The following is a 20,311-nucleotide window of genomic DNA, read 5'->3' on the forward strand; positions in this document are numbered from 1 at the left end:
AAGATGCAAAGCGCGAGCTTTATCTAGGTTGTACAAAACATTCTAAAATGTTGTTTATTGTGCGGTTGCTTCACATAAAATCATTGTGTGGAATGTCAACCAAAGCAATTAACATGGTATTAGACTTATTTAACGAAGTGTTCCCAAAGGATCTGCATTGCTGAAGAACTTTTATGAAGCGAAACAGTTGAGAAAGGGATTAGGGTTTGAGTATAAGTCCATAGATGCGTGCAAGAATGATTGTGTTTTATTTTGGAATGAGAACGAGGAGAAACAAGCATGTCCTGTATGCGGAGAGTCAAGGTGGAAGGATAAGAAAAGCGTGCCGGTTAAAGTATTGCGATATTTCCCATTGAAACCCCGGTTGCAAAGATTATACATGTGTAAGAAAATAGCTCACGATATGAAGTGGCACAAAGAGAAAAGAGTTCAAAATGATGGATTTATGAGGCACCCTGCTGACTCACTTGCGTGGCAATCTTTCGATAATCAATATCTAGAGTTTGGGATAGAAGCAAGGAACGTGCGTCTCGGACTCACAACTGATGGATTCAACCCTTTTAGAAATATGAGTACAAGTTATAGCACTTGGCCTGTAGTATTGATTCCGTACAATCTTCCACCATGGAGGTGCATGAAGGCGCCCAATTTTTTGTTAACTTTGCTTATCCTCGGCCCAAGATCACCTGGGAATGACATTGACGTATATTTGCAGCCGTTGATTGAAGAGTTGAAAGAGTTATGGGAAGCAGGCGTCAGAACTTATGATGCATCCACATCAACAACTTTTCAGATGCATGCTGCAGTAATGTGAACGATAAATGACTTTCCGGCATATGGGAATCTTTCTGGTTGGAGTACTAAAAGAAAGTTAGCGTGTCCGACGTGTAATAAAGAAACTACTAGTGAGTGGTTAAAATATTCTCAAAAGTTGTGTTTCATGGATCATCGACGTTATCTACCAACAAATCATGCATGGAGAATAGAATCCGCTAAGTTTGCGCCAAATGAGTTGTCTAGGGAAGAGATCCTGGAACAATTGGTACATGTGGCAGCGAACAATTTTGGCAAAGGTCGGGGAAAGAACAAGAGAAAACGAGGCGTAGCAGAATTGAATTGGACAAAGCGTAGTATTTTTTTTTTGAGTTGCCGTATTGGTCGTCCTGCACATTGCGACATAGTTTGGATGTAATGCATATTGAGAAGAATATTTGTGATAATATACTGGGTACATTGATGAGCATCAATAAAAAGACGAAAGATACAATTAAGACAATGAAAGATCTTGAGAGAATGGGAATTAAACATAATTTGCATTTACGAGTGGAAGGTGAGAGGGTGGTCATGCCGCATGCATGTTTTACAATGACAAGAGAGGAGAGGATGGACTTCTGCAAATGGTTGCAAGGTGTGAAGTTGCCAGATAGTTATGCTTCAAATATCAGTAGATGCGTAAGCCATGATGACTGGAAAATTGGTGGATTGAAAAGTCATGACTGTCACGTATTTTTGCAGAAGTTATTACCGGTGGGAATTCGTGGGAAGCTAACATCTGCTGTACGTGTTGCCATAACTGAACTGTGTATGTTTTTTTAAGGATTTGTGTGCTCGGGTAGTGAAGCGAGATATGCTGCAGAAACTGGAAGAAGACATTGCTACTATACTATGTAAATTTGAGCAAATCTTTCCATCGTCATTTTTTGATGTCATGGTCCATTTAGCAATACATTTACCCCGGGAGATCATGTTGGGTGGACCCGGTACAGTTCCGTTGGATGTATCCAGTTGAAAGATATTTAGATCGACTGAAGCGCACTGTTGGGAATAAAGCCAGAGCTGAGGGTTCAATAGCAGAGGCCTATATACACGATGAATGGTTAACATTTTGCTCTTTATATCTTCGTGGTGTTGAGACACGATTTATTCGTCAAGAACGAAATGCTGATCTTGCTGCTCCGCCTCCTCGTGAGCTATCAGTGTTTTCTCAGAATGTACGACCTTTGGGTGCACAAACGGGTTACGATTTACTTGATACAGAGTTGGGTAAAGTTCGGTGGTACGTGCTAAATAATTGTCAGGAGATTGATCACTATCTCAGGTCTGTCGTTGTACAAGGTTTAAATAATTCTAAAGATTATATACAACTTTAATTATTGTTATGTAAAATAATATGATAACTTATACTATACAGTGAGCACATAGACAAACTTAAGATGGAAGGCGTCGAGGATATAGTGGCAAGACACGAGTCAGAATTTTCTGGATGGTTTGAACAACGTGTATGAACTAAACTCTATAATATATGTTACATGATGAAAGTTTTAACTCTAGCTAATATTTAATAAATGACATTATTTAAATTGTTAGATATTGGAACAACGTGCTCGTGATCCCGGATCAGTCTCTTTTGAATTGTATGCATTGGCTCGTGGTCCATCAAATAGAGCACTTCAATACACTGCATGCACAGTTTGAGGTTATAGATTCCATACTCTGGACCATGAACGTAATAGAAAAACTCAAAACTGTGGTGTCTTGGTCGAGGGGAGTCATGGAACAGATGATATTGATTATTATGGTGTCATTCATGATATTATCGGATTGAAATATCTGGGTGGGTCTATAACATATGTCTTTAAATGTGATTGGTGGGATCTAGGCGGTGGTCGGGATTCGATATATAGGGATAATCATTTTACGAGTGTCAATACTGCATCTAAATGGTACGAAGATGATCCATTCGTACTGGCTTGTCCAGCTACTCAAATCTATTACTTGATTGATCTAATGAAAAGTGATGATGAAGATAGTGGAGAGATAACTTGGCGAGTTGTACAAAAATTTGTCCCTTGAAATATATATGAAGTAGGAACGAGTGCAGATTACAATAATAGTGGAGATGAAGATGACACTCCAAATGTAAAGGCCTACTAGGAAGATGGAGGAGGGGGTATTAACTTATTTGTTGACCTCGGTGCACTTGAGTTGCTCCCTTTATGTAGAGATGACGTCCCACTCATCCATCTCGACTCGTCTTCATTAAATTATCATTCAATTGAAGAAAGTGAGAAAAGTACAGTAGAAGAGTCAGAAGAAGAAGACGAACAAGAATCCGGGGGGGAAGTGGATAAGGATGATGAAGAAGAGCTTGATGATGATGATGAAGATGTTATACAGAGAGATTCTGAAACAAACATGGAAAATACATCCGAAGATGAAGACTAAAAGTACTAAAAAGTTTATTCAAACATGAAAAAGTTTATTTGTAATTAATTTATAATTAGGATGAATTTGACCTCGACTTTGGTCGTAGCGAGGATTTGAGAACTGTGAATGAGTTAATGGCTACACTATTCCGACATCACAAGGGACGATGTCATGACCATTTCAAGAAATTTGAGACGTTTGAAGAGGCTGCACAGTCCCCTTTCCAGCAGATGAAATTAGACGACTGGATAAAGTATTGTGATCTTTTTACCTCTCCAGAATATCAGGTATTCTAGATTTATTTTTTATAATTATTTACATTTATATTTGTTGTTTATATTATATGTATGTACATATATTACAATTAACGGTGGGAATTATTTTTGTAGCACTTAAGTTTTACAAATGCAAATAATAGATCTGCTTTGACTATTCACCATCGTGCTGGTTCAAGATCATTCCATCGTCTTGTTGAAAAAATGGTAATTAATAAACGCAATAATTCATATTTTTTCTTATTATTCTTTTATATAAGTACTAACACTGTCTTTTTCAAATTGCTAATGTCGTTTTCTTAGAAATGTGATGATCCTGAAAACTTTTCCCTCATTCATGTTTATGCTGTTGCTCACACTAATGAGCATAGTGAGTGGATGGATCCTGCAGCTGCAATTAATTATGTAAGCGGTGTTCCTTTTGTTAAATAAATTATGTAACATGTGATTAAATTATTTTTTATTTGTATTTCTTTTAATATGTTACTTATTGTGTGTTTTGATCTTTCAAACTGCAGGGAAAAATGATGGAGATGCAGTCAGCTTCTGGGGATTCCTCTCCTAGTGACTTGGACATTTTTTCACAGGTGCTTGGGCCCAACTCTAGTATGGCAAGAGGTTTGGGACGATCTTTCAAGCATTCTGGTTCATCTTCCTCAACCTTATCGACATCACAAATTAATAATCTTAACAAAAATTTAGAAGCTGCACGACGCGAGAATAAGTATATGAGATCTAGACAGCAAGAGTTGGAGCCCCTCTTAGAGCGACAGTCTCATTTAGAGACGCGTTTGCAGGACCAACAAAGAGACCAAGAGGAAAGAATCCGTAGTGAGGTCCAAGAGCAAGTGCAGCGGGAGATGATGCTGCAAATGGAGCGTGTTATGTCATTGCAACAGAATCGTGTTGGGTGAGGAAAGAAAAAGAAATGAATTTTATTTCTGTATTACGTTTTTAACATCTAATTTGAAAACAGTTTCAAACAATGTTGGTTGTGAAATATGTACTGTAATATGAAACAATTGGTTTGTTTATTAAGTGGATGAGTTTAGCATTTCCGATATGTACGTTTGAACGTAAATAAAATACGTTTCAACAGTATTACACGTTTGAAAATATGTTCGAACGTAACCATACAAAATAGTAACAAAACATTCGAACGTTTAAACCCAAGTTAAAAAAACGTTCGAATGTCAAAAAAGTTTAACATTCCAAACATCCGAACGTACACTTTACGTTCAAACTCTACTATCTTAACATTCGAATTAACGTCCGAACGTTATGATACAAACGTTTGGACATTATTTCCTTTTCGTTGGATTCGAGATTCGAACGTAACGTTCACACGTATAAACGTTCGAACGTTTACATTATACATCCGAACTATAATCAACAAACGTTACCCTTTCTCGTTCGGATATCAACTCGTCTTTTTTACTTTCGAACGTAATATTTTATATTCGAACGTTATTTTCTATGACAGATTCTAACTGTCACAGAAAATAAAACGTTCGAACGTTATTTCAAACGGCACATCCCCAACTGTCACTAAAAATATTTTTAGTGACGCTTGTACAGTAAACTGTCACCAAATATAATCCGTGATGCACATTACGTGACAGTGGTGGTGACGGTCAGAAACCGTCACCAAATATATTTCGTGACATTTTTTTCATTTATTGTGACAGTTTCATATGTCACTAAAACCTATTTTTGTTATAGTGCCTTAATTTAAAATAAAATAACAAAAAAATTAAAAATTCTGGCCACCCACTAGATGGTCTAGACTGGGCTAGTAATCCCCAGTATAATAATTAGATTATTATATTATATGATTGTTTGTCATGAGTGATAATATTCTATTATCCGTAATTTATATTGTTATTATATTAGTTTAAATTTCTGTTAGAAGAGGTCTAGAATTTGGACCTTAAAGGAGTTTTAGTGGTAGATTTCTTAAGCTTGGAGTGGGGTTATGGTGTATGTGAGGACTGCACCAAACCAAGTGAAGGGATCCCCTCCCACGGGAAAAATACCAACCACAATGAGGTTTCCAAGTGGATAAAGTGCAACCGGACCAGGAGTAGGACAAGCAACACGTTGTAGAGAGCCTGGCAGATACAGGACATCATAGGGCAATGAAGGAAGGTTCGTTTGACACCAAGCAATTAAATGGTGTGCTGACAGTACAAAGGCGAGCAAAGGGAGAGGACAAGCCTGATGCAAGATGGGAGCTGTTTGAGATAACCTAGAGGTGCTTAAAATGTAGTAGGTGTCATATCCAGAGTACACCTGGGGAAGTCAAAATATGGACCTACGGAAAATATCGTCTGACCTTAGAAGTATGGCACAACGTGTGATAAACCGAATTTGGCTAAGCATGGTTTATCGTTATTTTAGTGGTCATAGTATTTTAAGTGAAGAAGAAGCCTTAGAAATTTTAGTGTGAAACTTGAGCCCAAGAAAAAGTTAGCCCTAGAATGCCTAATGTAATTCGGCCCTATAAGAAGAACCTAAGCCTAATAGTCAAAAGCCCATGATCCATGCCTTTGTCACTAGTGCCATGTGTCTTGTAAATGGGGCACTATGTATCTAGACAAGTTAGTGGACTAAGGGGGAGAGAGAAGTATGGGGAAAGCCAAGGGATGGCTTGCATCCCTACCCTAGTGGGAATGACACTAGTCCTACATGAATGAGGCTTCTAGAAGAAACAAATGACAAGATGACTAAGGGAAGACTAAGAGACAATCGGCCAAACCCCTTCCCACATGCCTACACCTTTTGGTTTGACACAATTTCAAGTCTCCATGTTGATGCTATGGAAAAGGGAGCCTAGAAAATATAAAAAGTAGATTTTTCAGGTGACTTGCATAGGGAAACTAAAGGGACACAAGGCAATTTTGAATTTTTAGCTTACACTCTAGGTATTGTAAGAATTTGCCAAGTGTCAACCATGCCATGGGTTTCTAGAAGATTTGATGAAAAGACATTTGTGCAATGGACAAAATTTATCCTTGTATTTTCGGCCACCACCAGTTCAAGCTCAACCACCATTTTCCACTTGTCACTAAGTTTCTATAATTGAACCAATGGAATATGAAGAGTCATCTTGGGAAGATGAAGCAACAAGAAGAGAGAGAGAGAGAGAGAGAGAGAGAGAGAGAGAGAGAGAGAGAGAGAGGGCGACAATAGGCAAGGCACACGCCTATGCCACCTGTCACTCATGCCAAAAGATTGCTTGTTGGGAAAAGGAAGAGGCATAAGTCACTTTACGTAAGTACCCTTGAAGAAATATTCATGTGTATTAGAAGAGGGAAGGGCATTAAGGGAAAGAAGTGGATTTCAGCCAAAAGGGGAAGATCTACACACCACCCAAGCTTGCTCATTCCTAATGCACTCCAAGGAGGGAATACCAAGAGGCCATCTTGGCAATGGAGAAGAGGGAAGAAGAAGAATATGTCACTTTGATATGAACTCGTGGGATCAAAATCCCTTGAACCCATAATCAATTTGAAAACTCACCCAAGAAAGCCAAGTCAAGAAAATCTAGACTAGTTGAAATCTTGTTTCAAGAACCTAGATTGCAGTGAGAATGCCACAAAGGATTTGCCTTTGATAAGTTCTTGGTTCATTTAATAACAAGTGGAGAAAACTAAATTCTCTCTGAAGAAAAACTTCATTCGTGTTAACGCCCCCTACAAAATGCGGCTACACATGTTTTTAAACCCTCAAAGAAACCCTAGGGCTGAATAAGGCCTACATTGGTTAAAGACATAGGTTGAACAACTTCAAGCCCAAACATCCTAAACTACATACCTATAGCTAATAAGAAAAGTCCACTTAATGAATTAAATAGGTCCAAATGCCTACAACAATAGAAACATAAAAATGGGCCCATACGCCTATACTTATTGAAATAAAAGTCTACACTAAACCACTAGGCTATGCCGCCCTCTTTATAGCTTGTATCACATGGATTAAAACTGGTTCGTCTTCTTTCAGGCCCATCTTGAATGTTGGGGTCTTGGTCGATGAATTTGCAAACTCGGTCCAAGTGGATTGTACCAATCCTCGCATTACTTCCTTGATCTTCTTAGCTCTTGACCTTGTGATTGGCCCATTTGGAACTTGCAATGGATCTTTAGGACTCGGTCCACCATGGTGCCCATTATTTCCTTTCTCCTCAAAAGGATTCGACCTTGAATCGTCACCTTCATCAAATGGAGAAAGATCACAAATATTGAAAGTAGTAGAAACATTATACTCACTTCGAAGATCCACTTTATAAGCATTATCATTAATTTTTTCAAGAATTTGAAAAGGTCAATCTTCTCGAGGAAGCAATTTAGTTCTTCATATTGGGAAGCACTATGAATATTTATTACCTCAACTACTAATTTCTTTCAATTTGCACCCAATTGTGTATTTGATAGGTTAGTTTGGATGAAACCTTAGGGTCACTCAGTGAATTTTCTACTAGATTTTTATCGTAAGGTTAAATTACATATGTAACCTTAATTTAAAATAAAATAACAAAATAATAATAATAATAATAATAATAATAATAATAATAATAATAATAATAATAATAATAATAATAATAATAATTGTGGCCACCCACTAGATGGCCCAGATTGGGCTAGTAATCCCCAATATAATAATTAGATTATTAAATTGTATGATTGTTTGTCATGAGTGATAATATTATATTATATCGTTATTTTATTAATTTCAATTTATGTTAGAAAAGGTCTAGAATTTGGACATGCAAATTGAGTGTGTTGATTTCTTAAGCTTGGAATGTGGTTATGGTGTATGTGAGGATTGCACCAAATCAAGAGAAGGGATCCCCTCCCACGGGAAAAATACTAATGACAAGGAGGCTGCTGAGCAGATAATGTGCAACTGGACAGGGAGTACGGTGAGCAGCACGTTGCAGAGAACTTGGCAGATACGGGACATCATAACATGATGAAGGAAGGATTGTTCGACACCAGGCGACCAAAGGATGTGCTGATCGTACAAAGGTGAGCAAAGGGAGAGGACATGCCCGATGTAGAGATGGGAGGGCAATAGTGGCATATCGTACTCTGGGGAAGTCAATATATAGACCTATGAAAAATATCGTCAAACCTCATAAGTATGGCACAACACCATGTGGGAGACCCTCACTAGGGGAAGGACTTCAGGATTAGATTGAATGCGAGTTGCAGGGACATGCACTCCATGTGCCATCAGTCACTTTGTCTCTACAATTCTTTAAATCCAGAGGCCAAATGGGCAACTAAGATCAAAAGTCTCTCATTCAAGTAAGACAAAGATCAGAAGGGTGCCAAGACTGTAATTGGCAGTCCAGTTGTATAAAAGGCATTGAACAAGAGTCAACATCTCACTTTTGAGATCACAAAATGTTTATATTCAAAGTCTTCAAGGAAGCAAGGAACTTAAGAACTCTACAATTGAAGGATCAGTGTCAATGCGACTTTAGTATTAGAAACACTTTCTAAATAGGTTCACTTCTACAACTATATTGGGAATGTGGGGGTAAATATTTGTGGGAATGTGGGGATAAATGTTTGCGGGTATGTTTAGGATTTGCATATTCTGTATCTCATCCTTTTTCTTACATGAAATTCCATATTTTTTTATTACTTTTATTTGTTATCTTTACGATGTGACTTGAGATGATGTGATATAAAGTGATGAGTTTTTCGAGCATTCTAAATCCATGGGATTCGGCTGATGATTCCCTGAACCATTCCAGTGACATGTTGCCACAAGTTTCATACATGTAGAGGGACTCCCTATGATGATTGGTGTGAGAAATTTTCATATTGGCCTCACTTGAAATCACGAGTAGAGAGAGTTCCTGTGTTGATCAGGTGGGGTGTACTTTGTTATATTGGTCAGGTAGAGAGATTTTCCGTGCCAAACGGGTGGAATGATTTCCCATTGGATATTATGATGAGTACTTGTTTTATGTGATTTGCTTAAGAGAGTGGTTCCTTATCATGCTTATGTATATGTGTGATTTGCTAAGAAAGTGATTCATCGCTATGCCTAGGAATACATGTGTTTTGCTCGGAGGGTAATTCCTCTCCCTATGCAAATATGTGTCTCCTCATCTTTATTTACATGAAATGGTACATGCATATTTATTGTCATTGTCTCTCATTATTATTATTGTCATTTGTTTCTATTAAAATTTTTAGAAATCCACCTGCATTGGAGGTTTGTCATTGTTTATTATTATTTTTAATCTCAAAATGAATATCCACCTGCATTGGAACATTGTCATCTTCTTCTTCTTCAACTTTTTCTAAAAAACATTAAATTAGATTATGAAATGGGAGTATGTCTGTAACATCCCGGCCCAATCAAGGCTCTCGAGGTTAAGACTTAACTTTTGTTTTGACCTAAGTGGACTTAAGCGCAATAGATTATGAAGATTAGAACCATGTGAGTGAAGCCTTATCTTTTGTTAGTGGGATAGGCACCCAAGCCCAAGAGAACGCCCAAGGTCTAGTAAATTTTGGCCATAAAGGGGTTTGGGATTTGAAAAAAGCCATTAGAGTTTTGTGTAAAATGGAAGGAGCCACTTGGAGCCAAGTAAGAATATATACTGATATATAGCTTCATTTTAAGTGGTTAACTTAATATTCTTTGATCAGTATCATGTTATATTGGTATTATTATGCTCTCAACATTTCAAATGTACAATTAAATGATTGGGTGTTATTAAATGATTGAAAAACTATTTCTTATATTACACATATTTGTGAATCATTTAATGATACATTATGAGATGTTTAGAGGATGATAATTGAAAGGATGATGAATTTATTTTTCTAACCAAATATAGATAAGAGATTTCCTTCTTTAGTGTTGAAAAATATATGATCAACGTGTGTGTGTATATATATACATTTACAAAAAAAGGGTTAAAATAAACTTAAGAACAACTTAAGAAAAATCATGCATAGGACTGAAAATATAAAAGTCTTGAAGACCACTACAAGAAAAGTATAGAGAGATTTAATTAATAGTACAAACATTTTTGCTTTTCAAAAAGTTAGAACAAATTCTTAAAATTTTATTTATTTTTTGAATGAGTAATGAGGGAGTTATTTTATATTTATAAAAGAAGAAACCAAGTAGTAGCTAACAAATCTCAGCTTCAACTTGATTCTTCTTGATCGATCTTAGTTGTAATTATTTGATTAAGACCAATAGCCTTCACTTTTTATTTCTTCTTTAATACTCTTGGACTAGACTCTATGCTGAGATATGATGACAACCTTAATTAGCAAGGTGGTTTAAATTGGTTGGCCGGATATATTAGAAAAAGTTATTCTATTTGCCAAGTTGGGCGGATAAAATTGAATTGTTTTATTATATTTTGTATGAAATTTTGAAAAAAGTGTAATAATGAGATAAGATGAGATGAAATGAAATGCTTTTCAAATCCAAACGAGGCCTAAATGTAAAATTACATCCATTGAAAAATACTTCGAAATAATTAGTCTAAGATACAATAATTGTCTTTTGATCGGTACAATATACTGAACAAAAAACAAGTAGAGCTAATCCACTAAAAAAATAAAAACAAAATGATCTTGATCATGTACTATATATAGTATCATGACTAGCTTATTGAAATGATGTAGTTTTCTCCTGCTAGCTGGATCACTGGTAAATGAACAAATATTAGTTTTGAATGGTAAAACAACATTATTCAAAAGTAAATTTAAAAAATTAAACAACAAATCAAAATTAGTTCCTCATAAGCATCAACACAACTTTTTAGAAAACCTACCTATTTTGAACAAAAGGGACAAATAAAAAGAGGGGACTACAATAATTTTGCATAAGAGATGAACCATTAAACATACTATGTACTTGATCATGAACTGACTTCCTAAAGCCAAATTCAACAAAAGAATATGAAAAAACTAATATTTCCTATATAATCTAAAGGTGATGAGATTTTTAACAGATAATTCAAGGGATGCAAGTTGAAGACTTTAAGTATAAAAACATGCTAACAATTATATATTCGTACTGTAATATAATGACATAGCATATATATATATATATATTCATACTCTATGTGATGAAAGATTTCACTAATTTATGAATAATATGAATATAAAATACAGGGATAAAACTTTTACCTTATAATTTAACTTTATAAAGTGAGCATACATAGAGCTGCTACCACCTGTAGCATCATTTGAACATTGGAAATGAGACGTTTCATTATATACCGTATGTTTAGCACTATCATGAAACACACCCCCCAAAATCCTCCAATGAATCCAACAGTTGCAGCAACATAAAATCCTTTCGTTATAAATCCATCATCATCATTTTCCTGAACATTCTGATTCTTATCGCCCTGAGTGTTAATGTAACTTGGATGAAGATCGTCTATACACTTGTTTGGAAGTGGAGAGCCACATAGTTTAGGATTTCCCAAAAATATAGAAGCATCGAGGCTTTGTATTTGAGTTCCAGTTGGGATTTTGCCTGATAAGTTGTTGGCGGACAAGTCCAAGTGACTGAGAAAACTTAAGTTGGAAATACTCATTGGGATTTCACCATAAAGTTGGTTTCTAGATAAATCAAGAATTTGCAAATTTTTCAACAAACCGATCTTCTGAGTGATTAATCCAGATAAATTGTTTCTCGATAAATTCAAGGCGATTAATTCTGTAAGATTAGTAATTCCTTCTGGAATCTCTCCATGTAATTTGTTATTTGAAAGATCAATCATCTTCACAAGTCCCAAGGAATTTTTGAACACAAACTCTCTTCCTTTCCATAGCAAGGATGCATAGTCTTCATAAGACACCCCGGGATTATTTGTGTAAATGGCACTTGAAACTGTATCCATTGTATGAAACATTGCAGTCAAATTGTAGATACATTCTGGAATAGTTCCCTCGATCTTGTTCAAAGAAAGGTCCAAGATTTGAATGTGTGATAGATGACATAAGCTTAAAGGCAAACTTCCATAAAACTGATTAGATCGCAGATTAAGAATAACCAAATTTGGCAAACTATCACCAATCCATGGAGGTATCGTTCCGGACAAGTTATTTGCTTCCAAGTAAATGGTTATTAACTCGCTACATTTTTTAAGGGATGTCGGAATCTTTCCCACAAGTCCATTGTTGCTTAAATGCAAAAGTTGAATCGAGACTAGGGAGCCCATTGAGTTTGGTATTTTTCCATAAAAATTGTTGTTGGCCAAATTAAGAACAACCAAGTCACGAATATACGTCCAACAATCTGGAAGCTCTCCAGACAGTGTATTGTTTGAGAGGTTTAAATACTCCAATAACATTAGAGTATTGAGTTCAAATAGGAAGGAAATGGGCCCAGAAAACCTATTATTCGATAGGTCTAGTGATGACACATTTGATGGAAAATGTGGTATTGAACCATCAAAAAGGTTGGTGCTTAAATCTATAAAAGCCAACTCATCAAGTTTGGATGATGAAAAGTTTGGCAAGTTCCCATGCAATTGATTGTTACTCATAATTAAAGAAAATAACTTGGGAGGGAAGTCCTGAAACCAAGCAGGGATAATGTTAGAAATTCCAGCATCAGAAATATCAAGTACCGTATAATTCTTTTGACTTTGAAGCCACTTTGGGAAAGCTGATCCTAGTCTGCAAGAGCTCAAATAAATAACATCCAGTTGGAATGGTGGAACCCAATTGTAGCCGAATCTCAAAATCAAAGAGTTTAACCCCAAAGATAACACTTTCAGCTTGATGAGATTTGAAATATGGGCTTCATAGATCACCCCAGTGAGGGAATTGTTAGAAACATCCAGGGTCTCAAGATTGGATAAGTTTCCAATACTCTCAGGCAACGGCCCCGTGAATCTATTGTTCCATATTTCAAATTCTCGCAAAGAGCCCACCAAACAACCTGACGCATTACTCATAAATTCGTAAAGGTTTCCACTAAGACGGTTATTAGAAAGATACAATGAATCTAAGGAACATAAATTCCAAAAAGATCTTGGAATGCCACTGACAAGTTGATTTCCAATAAGATTTAGTGTTTGAAGTGAATTTAAGCTACCAAAAGCATCCGGAATGGAGCATTGTAACCCATTAATATAACCAAGGCGAAGATCAACAAGGCTTGTAGTGGAGTTGAACAACCAGTGAAATATTGAGCAGGTGAAATAATTGTTAGAGAGATCTAGAAATAGAAGTTGTGATGAGGAACTAGCATTGATGGAAAGCAACTGAGGAGTCGTTGTTGAGAGACTGCAACCCCTTAGACGCAAGTGTATCAAAGAAGGGAGCACCATAACTTTGTTAGGCCAATTGACTACTTGGCTGAGGTTGACCCGACTCATATCCAAATATGTTAAAGATGAAAGATGAATTAACCAATCAAGATTATGTACCTCCTTTAGATCATAATTATAAGAAAGATCTAAAAATAGAAGTTGTGATGAGGTACTAGCATTGATGGAAAGCAATTGAGGAGTCGTTAATGTGGAGTGACTGCAACCCCGTAGACTCAAGTGTATCAAAGAATGGAGCATCATAACCTTATTGGGCCAATTGACTACTTGGCTGAGGTTGACCCAACTCAGATCCAAATAAGTTAAAGATGAAAGATGAATTAACCAATCAAGATTATGTGCCTCTGTCAAATCATAGTTCTGGCTGAGATCAAGAGAAATCAATTTCGAGAGATTTCCTAATTGTTGTGGAATGGCTCCGGCTATATAGGTTGTTGAAAGATTGAGATATTGTAACATAACAAGTGAGCCAATAAAATTGGGGAAGGGTTTCCCAGAAAAGTTATTGTAACTTAAGTCCAGGTAAGTCAAATATTGCAATCCAAGTAATGAAGAGCTTATCTCACCTTCTAGAAATTTTGTTGCAGGTTCACCATACCACCAATCTGCTCGAAGATCAAGCATAACAACATGACCTGTTCTGTCGTTGCATTTAATTCCTTCCCACTTGCAACAATCTTCATCACTGGCCCAAGACGACAGCCAATGAAAATGATCTACAAGGTGTTGTTTGAATTGGAGCAATGCTTGCTGTTCTTCCTCTATGCATCTGACTTTAGAATCACGCAAATCAAAACTAAATCCAAGTTTTGTTGCATTACATGATAAGAGTACTCCAAGTAGAAGCAGAAATGGGAGATAACAAGCTCTCATTGTTGTACTCTCTATTTGGAACACTGACAAAGAGATATTGTATCTTAAAGCAAGTACTCTTGGTTTTGATATCCCAAAGAGAACTAATCGATTTATATTTATACTAGTTTTATGTATGTAGGTATAGATAGAGTTTGCCAGGAACATAAATAAAGTAGTTTTATGATGAAGATGATTAATTTTGATAAAAGAAAAGTTTGAATTTTATTTAGCCCAAATGTTTTTCTATTTTATTCTATTACTTAATTAATTATGAGTGGCCAAATCATCACCGTTGGATTAAATCTAAAAATGAAGGGCGTGGATTGAACCCCAACAACCGTAACTTTTTCCCTTCTTTTTCTTATTTCTTATTTGATTTAAAGATATTAAATCAAATATCTTTAAAATTTTTATTTAAAAAAAATCTATTTCAACTTTTTACAAAATCATTATCTAATACAAAAGGTACCTAGTCCCACTTTGACTCATTTTATTTAAATGATGAGACTGAGTTAATCTAAACTCATTAAATATGAGTGTGTGAGATATCGAGTTTGAATAAAACTCTTACATCATCATGCTTTTAACATTTCACGATATACTATTAAATGATTGGGTGTTATTAATTATTAAAAAATTATTTGTTATATTTCACTTATTTGTAAATCATTTAATGACATATAATAAGATTGATGTTTAGAGAATGGTATTCGAAAGGATGATGAATTTATTTTTCTAACCAAATATAGATAAGAGCTTTCTCTCTTTAATGCTGAGAAACATATGATCAACATATATATATTTATATATATACACATTTACAAAAAAGAATGGTTAAAATAAACTTAAGAACAAATTAAGAAAAATCATGCATACGACTGAAAATATAGAAGTCTTGATGAGCACTCCAAGAAAAGTATAGAGAGATTTAATTAATAGTACAAACATTGTTTTCAAAAAGCTAGAACAAATTTTTAAAATTTTAATTTTAAGAAAAATTCAAAGTTTATGTTACATTTAGGATTAGATCGTAAGAATTCGAACTTAGAAAAATATATTTTTAATAAGTAATAAGGGAGTTATTTTATTTTTAATTTTTTGGAGAAAATGATCATTTTTTTTAAAAAAGAAAATTAATTACATGGTTATCTCTCTTTCTTTTCTTTTCTTTTCTTTTTTTTTAAAAAAAAAATAGAAATGGAGAACCACATATATGGTTCGGTATTGCCCATAAAATCAAAAATATTGACAATCTGAAGTTGAACTCCAATTGAAATTTTGCCTGACAAGTTGTTATTAGATCACAAGTCCAAATGACTTGGAACATAAATAAAGTAGTTTGAAAACGTGTGGGGCCATGAACTCCTAGCTAGGACCTACGTACATGATTGCTAACAAACCACTAAATAAAAAAATTACCAATTTTTATTTGTTTGAAAAAACAGGACAGAGTTGTTTTTATTGGATGGTAGACTCATAATTATCTTTTAAAGTTATAAATATTTTATTTAATTTTTAATTTGAGAAATAATAATATTTTATTAAAAGCTGTGTAAAAGTCATAAAATAATTATGTATTTATTATTTTGAATTTCCTTATTAACCTTGAAATAAACGATCAGGCGCGCATACAGTTTTAAGTAATTTTTCATGGAATTTGACATGAAAAATTGTTAATCATGATCATATGTCTACTATGTTTTGTGTTTTTATTTTTTATTTTAATCAATCGAGATAAAAGCTAATTAAATATTTGGAGATTTTTTTTTTTTTTTTTGTAGAGTAAGGCATTGTTAGTACAACAAGGTATTCTCATATATTACGAGATATTTTTAAATATTATTAAAAATAAAACATTTTTTAGTTATAAATTATAACTTTTTCATCTAATTATTACCTAATCTTTATATTTTTTTCAAACTTCTAAATGAAATATAAAAAGCAATAAAACTATTTTACTAAAATAAAAATTTGTAAAATTACATTTAAACAAATTTTTAACTTTATAATATTATATTTAACTTTTTTTATCATTTTCAAAAATTTAATAAAACATCTCAATTCAAATTATTTTACTGATATTTAAAACTTATTTTACAATTATTTACCGATATTTTAAAATATATTAGATTTAGACATGCATGCACTTACTCGAATGACAATCAATAGAAAAGAAAGAAAACCAATAACAACTTTTATTTGGTCAATCGAGTAAGATTGCGTTTAAAATAAACCAAATTAATTGAGAATTTCAATGGATGCCCTCAGAAAACAAGTATAAAAGAAACCACATCTTAATTTATGGATAGATCTTAAAAAAATGAATGCAACAAAAATTGTAAAAAGGAATGCTTTTGAATTTGTTTAATAAAATGCTAGTAGTCTCATTCCCATGCAGCAATATGTAAAAATTGCTTGTAATTAGTGGTCGCTGATGAGGAACATAAAGGGACATAAAGTTAATTAAGAGATCAGATTTTTCGATCTTGAGAGTCCTTTAATTCCACCCAAAATCTACTCGAATTTAACTGGATTCACCAAGTCAATTTGTGTGTAACATAAGGTACTAATTTATTTGAAATAAATTGTAGCAGAAACTTTCCGATTTGTTTTTTTTTTTTTTTCTTGAAAGATAGAGTGATCACATGTTCAGCCGTGATCTCCGTCCAAATTTATTAATGAATCTTTACTTATGACTAAGAAATACCATATACACAATTTATCAACACTAGAGACTTACAAATAAACCGGCCCTCTACAAGTTTTGTGTTTTCGGATGTAATTTTATTTGAATATATATATTTTTTACTTATATTTTATTTATTTGTTAATCTTATTGGATGGTAGACTCATAATTCTCACCAACCCAACTGATATGTAAATTATATTCTTTTGGCAATCGAGATCATCAAAAGATAAAATCCACTTGGAAATTAAGGAGTCACATATCTGTTTGGCAATTTGCATATACTCCAAAGTTGACTCCAAATTTAATTGGGTTGACCAGTCAATTTGGCGTTTAACACAAGGCCAAGTACTTTATGAAAACATTTACCTTTAGGAAATTATGTGGGAAACTTTCTCAAATGAATGTCAACAGATATATAGAAGGAGAAAAGAACATTGATTGTACCAATTGAGTAAATTTGCGTCTAGCAGATCAAGACCAGCCATTTGAAAATTTTCAGCAAAAATAAAGGAATTATGACAGGAATTGTTGTTTATACATTTACAAAAAAGAAGGGTTAAAATAAACTTAAGAAAAATCATGCATATGACTGAAAATATAAAAGTCTTGATGAGCACTCCAAGAAAAAGTATACAGAGATTTAATTAATAGTACAAACATTTATGCTTTTCAAAAAATTAGAACAAATTTTTAAAATTTTAATTTTAAGAAAAATTCAAAGTTTATGTTACATTCAGGATTAGATTGTAACAATTTGAACCTAATAAAATATATTTTTAATGAGTAATGATGGAGTTATTTTATTTTTAATTTTTTGGAAAAAATGATCATTTTTTTTGAAAAATATTTAAAAGAAAATATTAGAAATGGAGAACAACATATATGATTTAGTATTGCCCATAAAAGCAAAAAAATTGAAAATCTGAAGTTAAAACCCTAAGTAGAATTTTGCCTGACAAGTTGTTATTAGATCACAAGTCCAAATGACTTGGACATAAATAAAGTAGTTTGAAACCGTGTGGGGGCATGAACTCCTAGCCAGGACCTACGTACATGACTGCTAACAAACGACTAAATAAAAAGACTACAAGTTTTTATTCGTTTTAAAAAACAGGACAGAATTGTATATAATCTATATATATATATATTTATATTATAATGTTGTAGCATATATTGCTAGTTCTGTGTCTTATATTTTATTATACATGTAAGCTAACAGATAAAGTGACAACTGCCCAAATCAAATTTCATTTAATTTGAAATTTGTGATTACATATAATTTTTATTTTATTAAATTTGTGATTACACATAATTTTTTTTTCCTTATCAAATTTGTGATTTATGGACTATAAGTAGAAAAATTTGATTAATTTAAGAAGAATAAAACAAAAAATAAAAATTAAAAAATAAAAATAAATTTAGTGTATGGTATGTGTGATGATGAGTTAACAACTCTCTTGAAGATTAGACATAAGTTTTAACTAATTTTTCATAAAACTTGACGTGGGGTTAATAAATTCATGAGCTCTGTTGCCTCGTACTCTGTCGTGTACAAAGATTTAGACTTTGGGTGGTTCTTTTGGGAGACAACTAAGGTGCTTGCAAATAGTATATATTAAAAGTCAAAACATGTATAAAACTAGTTTAAAATTAACGAGTAGTACTTCTTTTGTTCAAGTTTTAATTTACTCTAGTATTTTCAAATGATCTGGCTTATGCTAAACGAAAATTGACTTGGTCTACACAGTTAAGTTTCAAGTGAACGTCTGCTAGCTATATATTTACCAAGTAAAATGCTTGATTTACACCGATCGTATAGAAGAAAATTTTTAAATTGATATAATTTAATATAATATATTATATTATAAAATTTTTAAAATTATACATTAAATCACGTTAATTTATAAACTTCTTTTTGTAAGAATTTTGGATAAAAATAATAATACTTGTCCTATGCTAATGGCTAAACTCTGTGAAAGAAAGATACTCTACTAAACAGTGTATTTTACTTCTTATTGCTTTTGTCTTTCCATGTCAACCATGCATCCTCACACAGTAGATATTATGTCATGTGGAATCTTTATATAAATGAACAATTTAAGTTACAAGAATTAAGCATGATAACTTTTTTCCATAGAATGCTTCTTACTGTATCATCTTATTGGATGGTAGACTCATAATTCTCACCAACCCCACTGACATTGACATGTAACTTATATTCTTTTGGCAGTCGAGATTATCGAAAGACAAAAACCACTAAGAAATTAAGGAGTCACACATCAGTTTGGCAATTTCCATATAATCCAAAGACGTTGACTCCAAATTTAATTAAGTTGACCGAGTTGATTCGGCGTTTAACACAAGGCCAAGTACTTAATGAAAATATTTACCAGAAAGGAAATTATGTAGAAAAATCTCTCAAATAACAATCAATAGGAAAGAAATAAAAACAACGCCACCTTTCGGTCAATTGACCCCATTGCGTTTAAAATAAGTCGAATTAATTGAGAAATTTTACTTCAAAATTATTGTGGAACCCTCCTTCTTGAAGATGACAAGCAGAGTTTCAATGGCATGGATGCCCTCAAAAAACAAGTATAAAAGAAACCACATCTTAACTTATGGATAGATCTTAAAAAAAATGAATGCAACAAAATTGTAAAAAGGAATGCTTTTGAATTTATTTACTCGAATGCTTGTCTCACAATAATTTCATATTCTACCAAAATAGAAGAGAATTAATTTCTGAGAATTGAGATTCTAAAGAATTTGTGAACCTGTTTTAGGAGAGAATTTATTAAAAAGTTAGAATGCAGCATCTAAAATGGGTTTAGACTCATAGTCCAATTTCTACTACAAATTCTTTGAGTTTAATCCAACTTGTTCACCAAGTCAATCTACGATACTTTCATATACTTGATGTCGTTTTCCTGATATTCACTCACATCATCC

At 33.5% G+C, this 20,311-nt stretch overlaps 1 protein-coding gene across 1 annotated transcript; it reads right to left on the reverse strand.

The window, feature by feature from the left end:
• Nucleotides 1-10,966: 10,966 nt before the first annotated feature.
• LOC122277268 (receptor-like protein EIX1) lies at nucleotides 10,967-14,762 on the reverse strand. The gene is made up of 2 exons (XM_043087209.1): nucleotides 11,657-14,762; nucleotides 10,967-11,171 (listed from the first exon to the last, which is right to left on the reverse strand). Exon 1 carries the CDS (start codon nucleotides 14,686-14,688, stop codon nucleotides 11,671-11,673), a length of 3,018 nt encoding a protein of 1,005 aa, XP_042943143.1. The 5' UTR covers nucleotides 14,689-14,762; the 3' UTR covers nucleotides 10,967-11,171; nucleotides 11,657-11,670.
• Between the last annotated feature and the right edge of the window lie 5,549 nt (nucleotides 14,763-20,311).

The sequence above is a fragment of the Carya illinoinensis genome, chromosome 9 (assembly GCF_018687715.1).
Source record: "Carya illinoinensis cultivar Pawnee chromosome 9, C.illinoinensisPawnee_v1, whole genome shotgun sequence".
Classification (NCBI taxonomy): Eukaryota; Viridiplantae; Streptophyta; class Magnoliopsida; order Fagales; family Juglandaceae; genus Carya; species Carya illinoinensis.

What these genes read in the sequence shown, in the direction of transcription:
- LOC122277268 (XM_043087209.1), bottom strand. Translation starts at nt 14,688, where the DNA reads ATGAGAGCTTGTTATCTCCCATTTCTGCTTCTACTTGGAGTACTCTTA.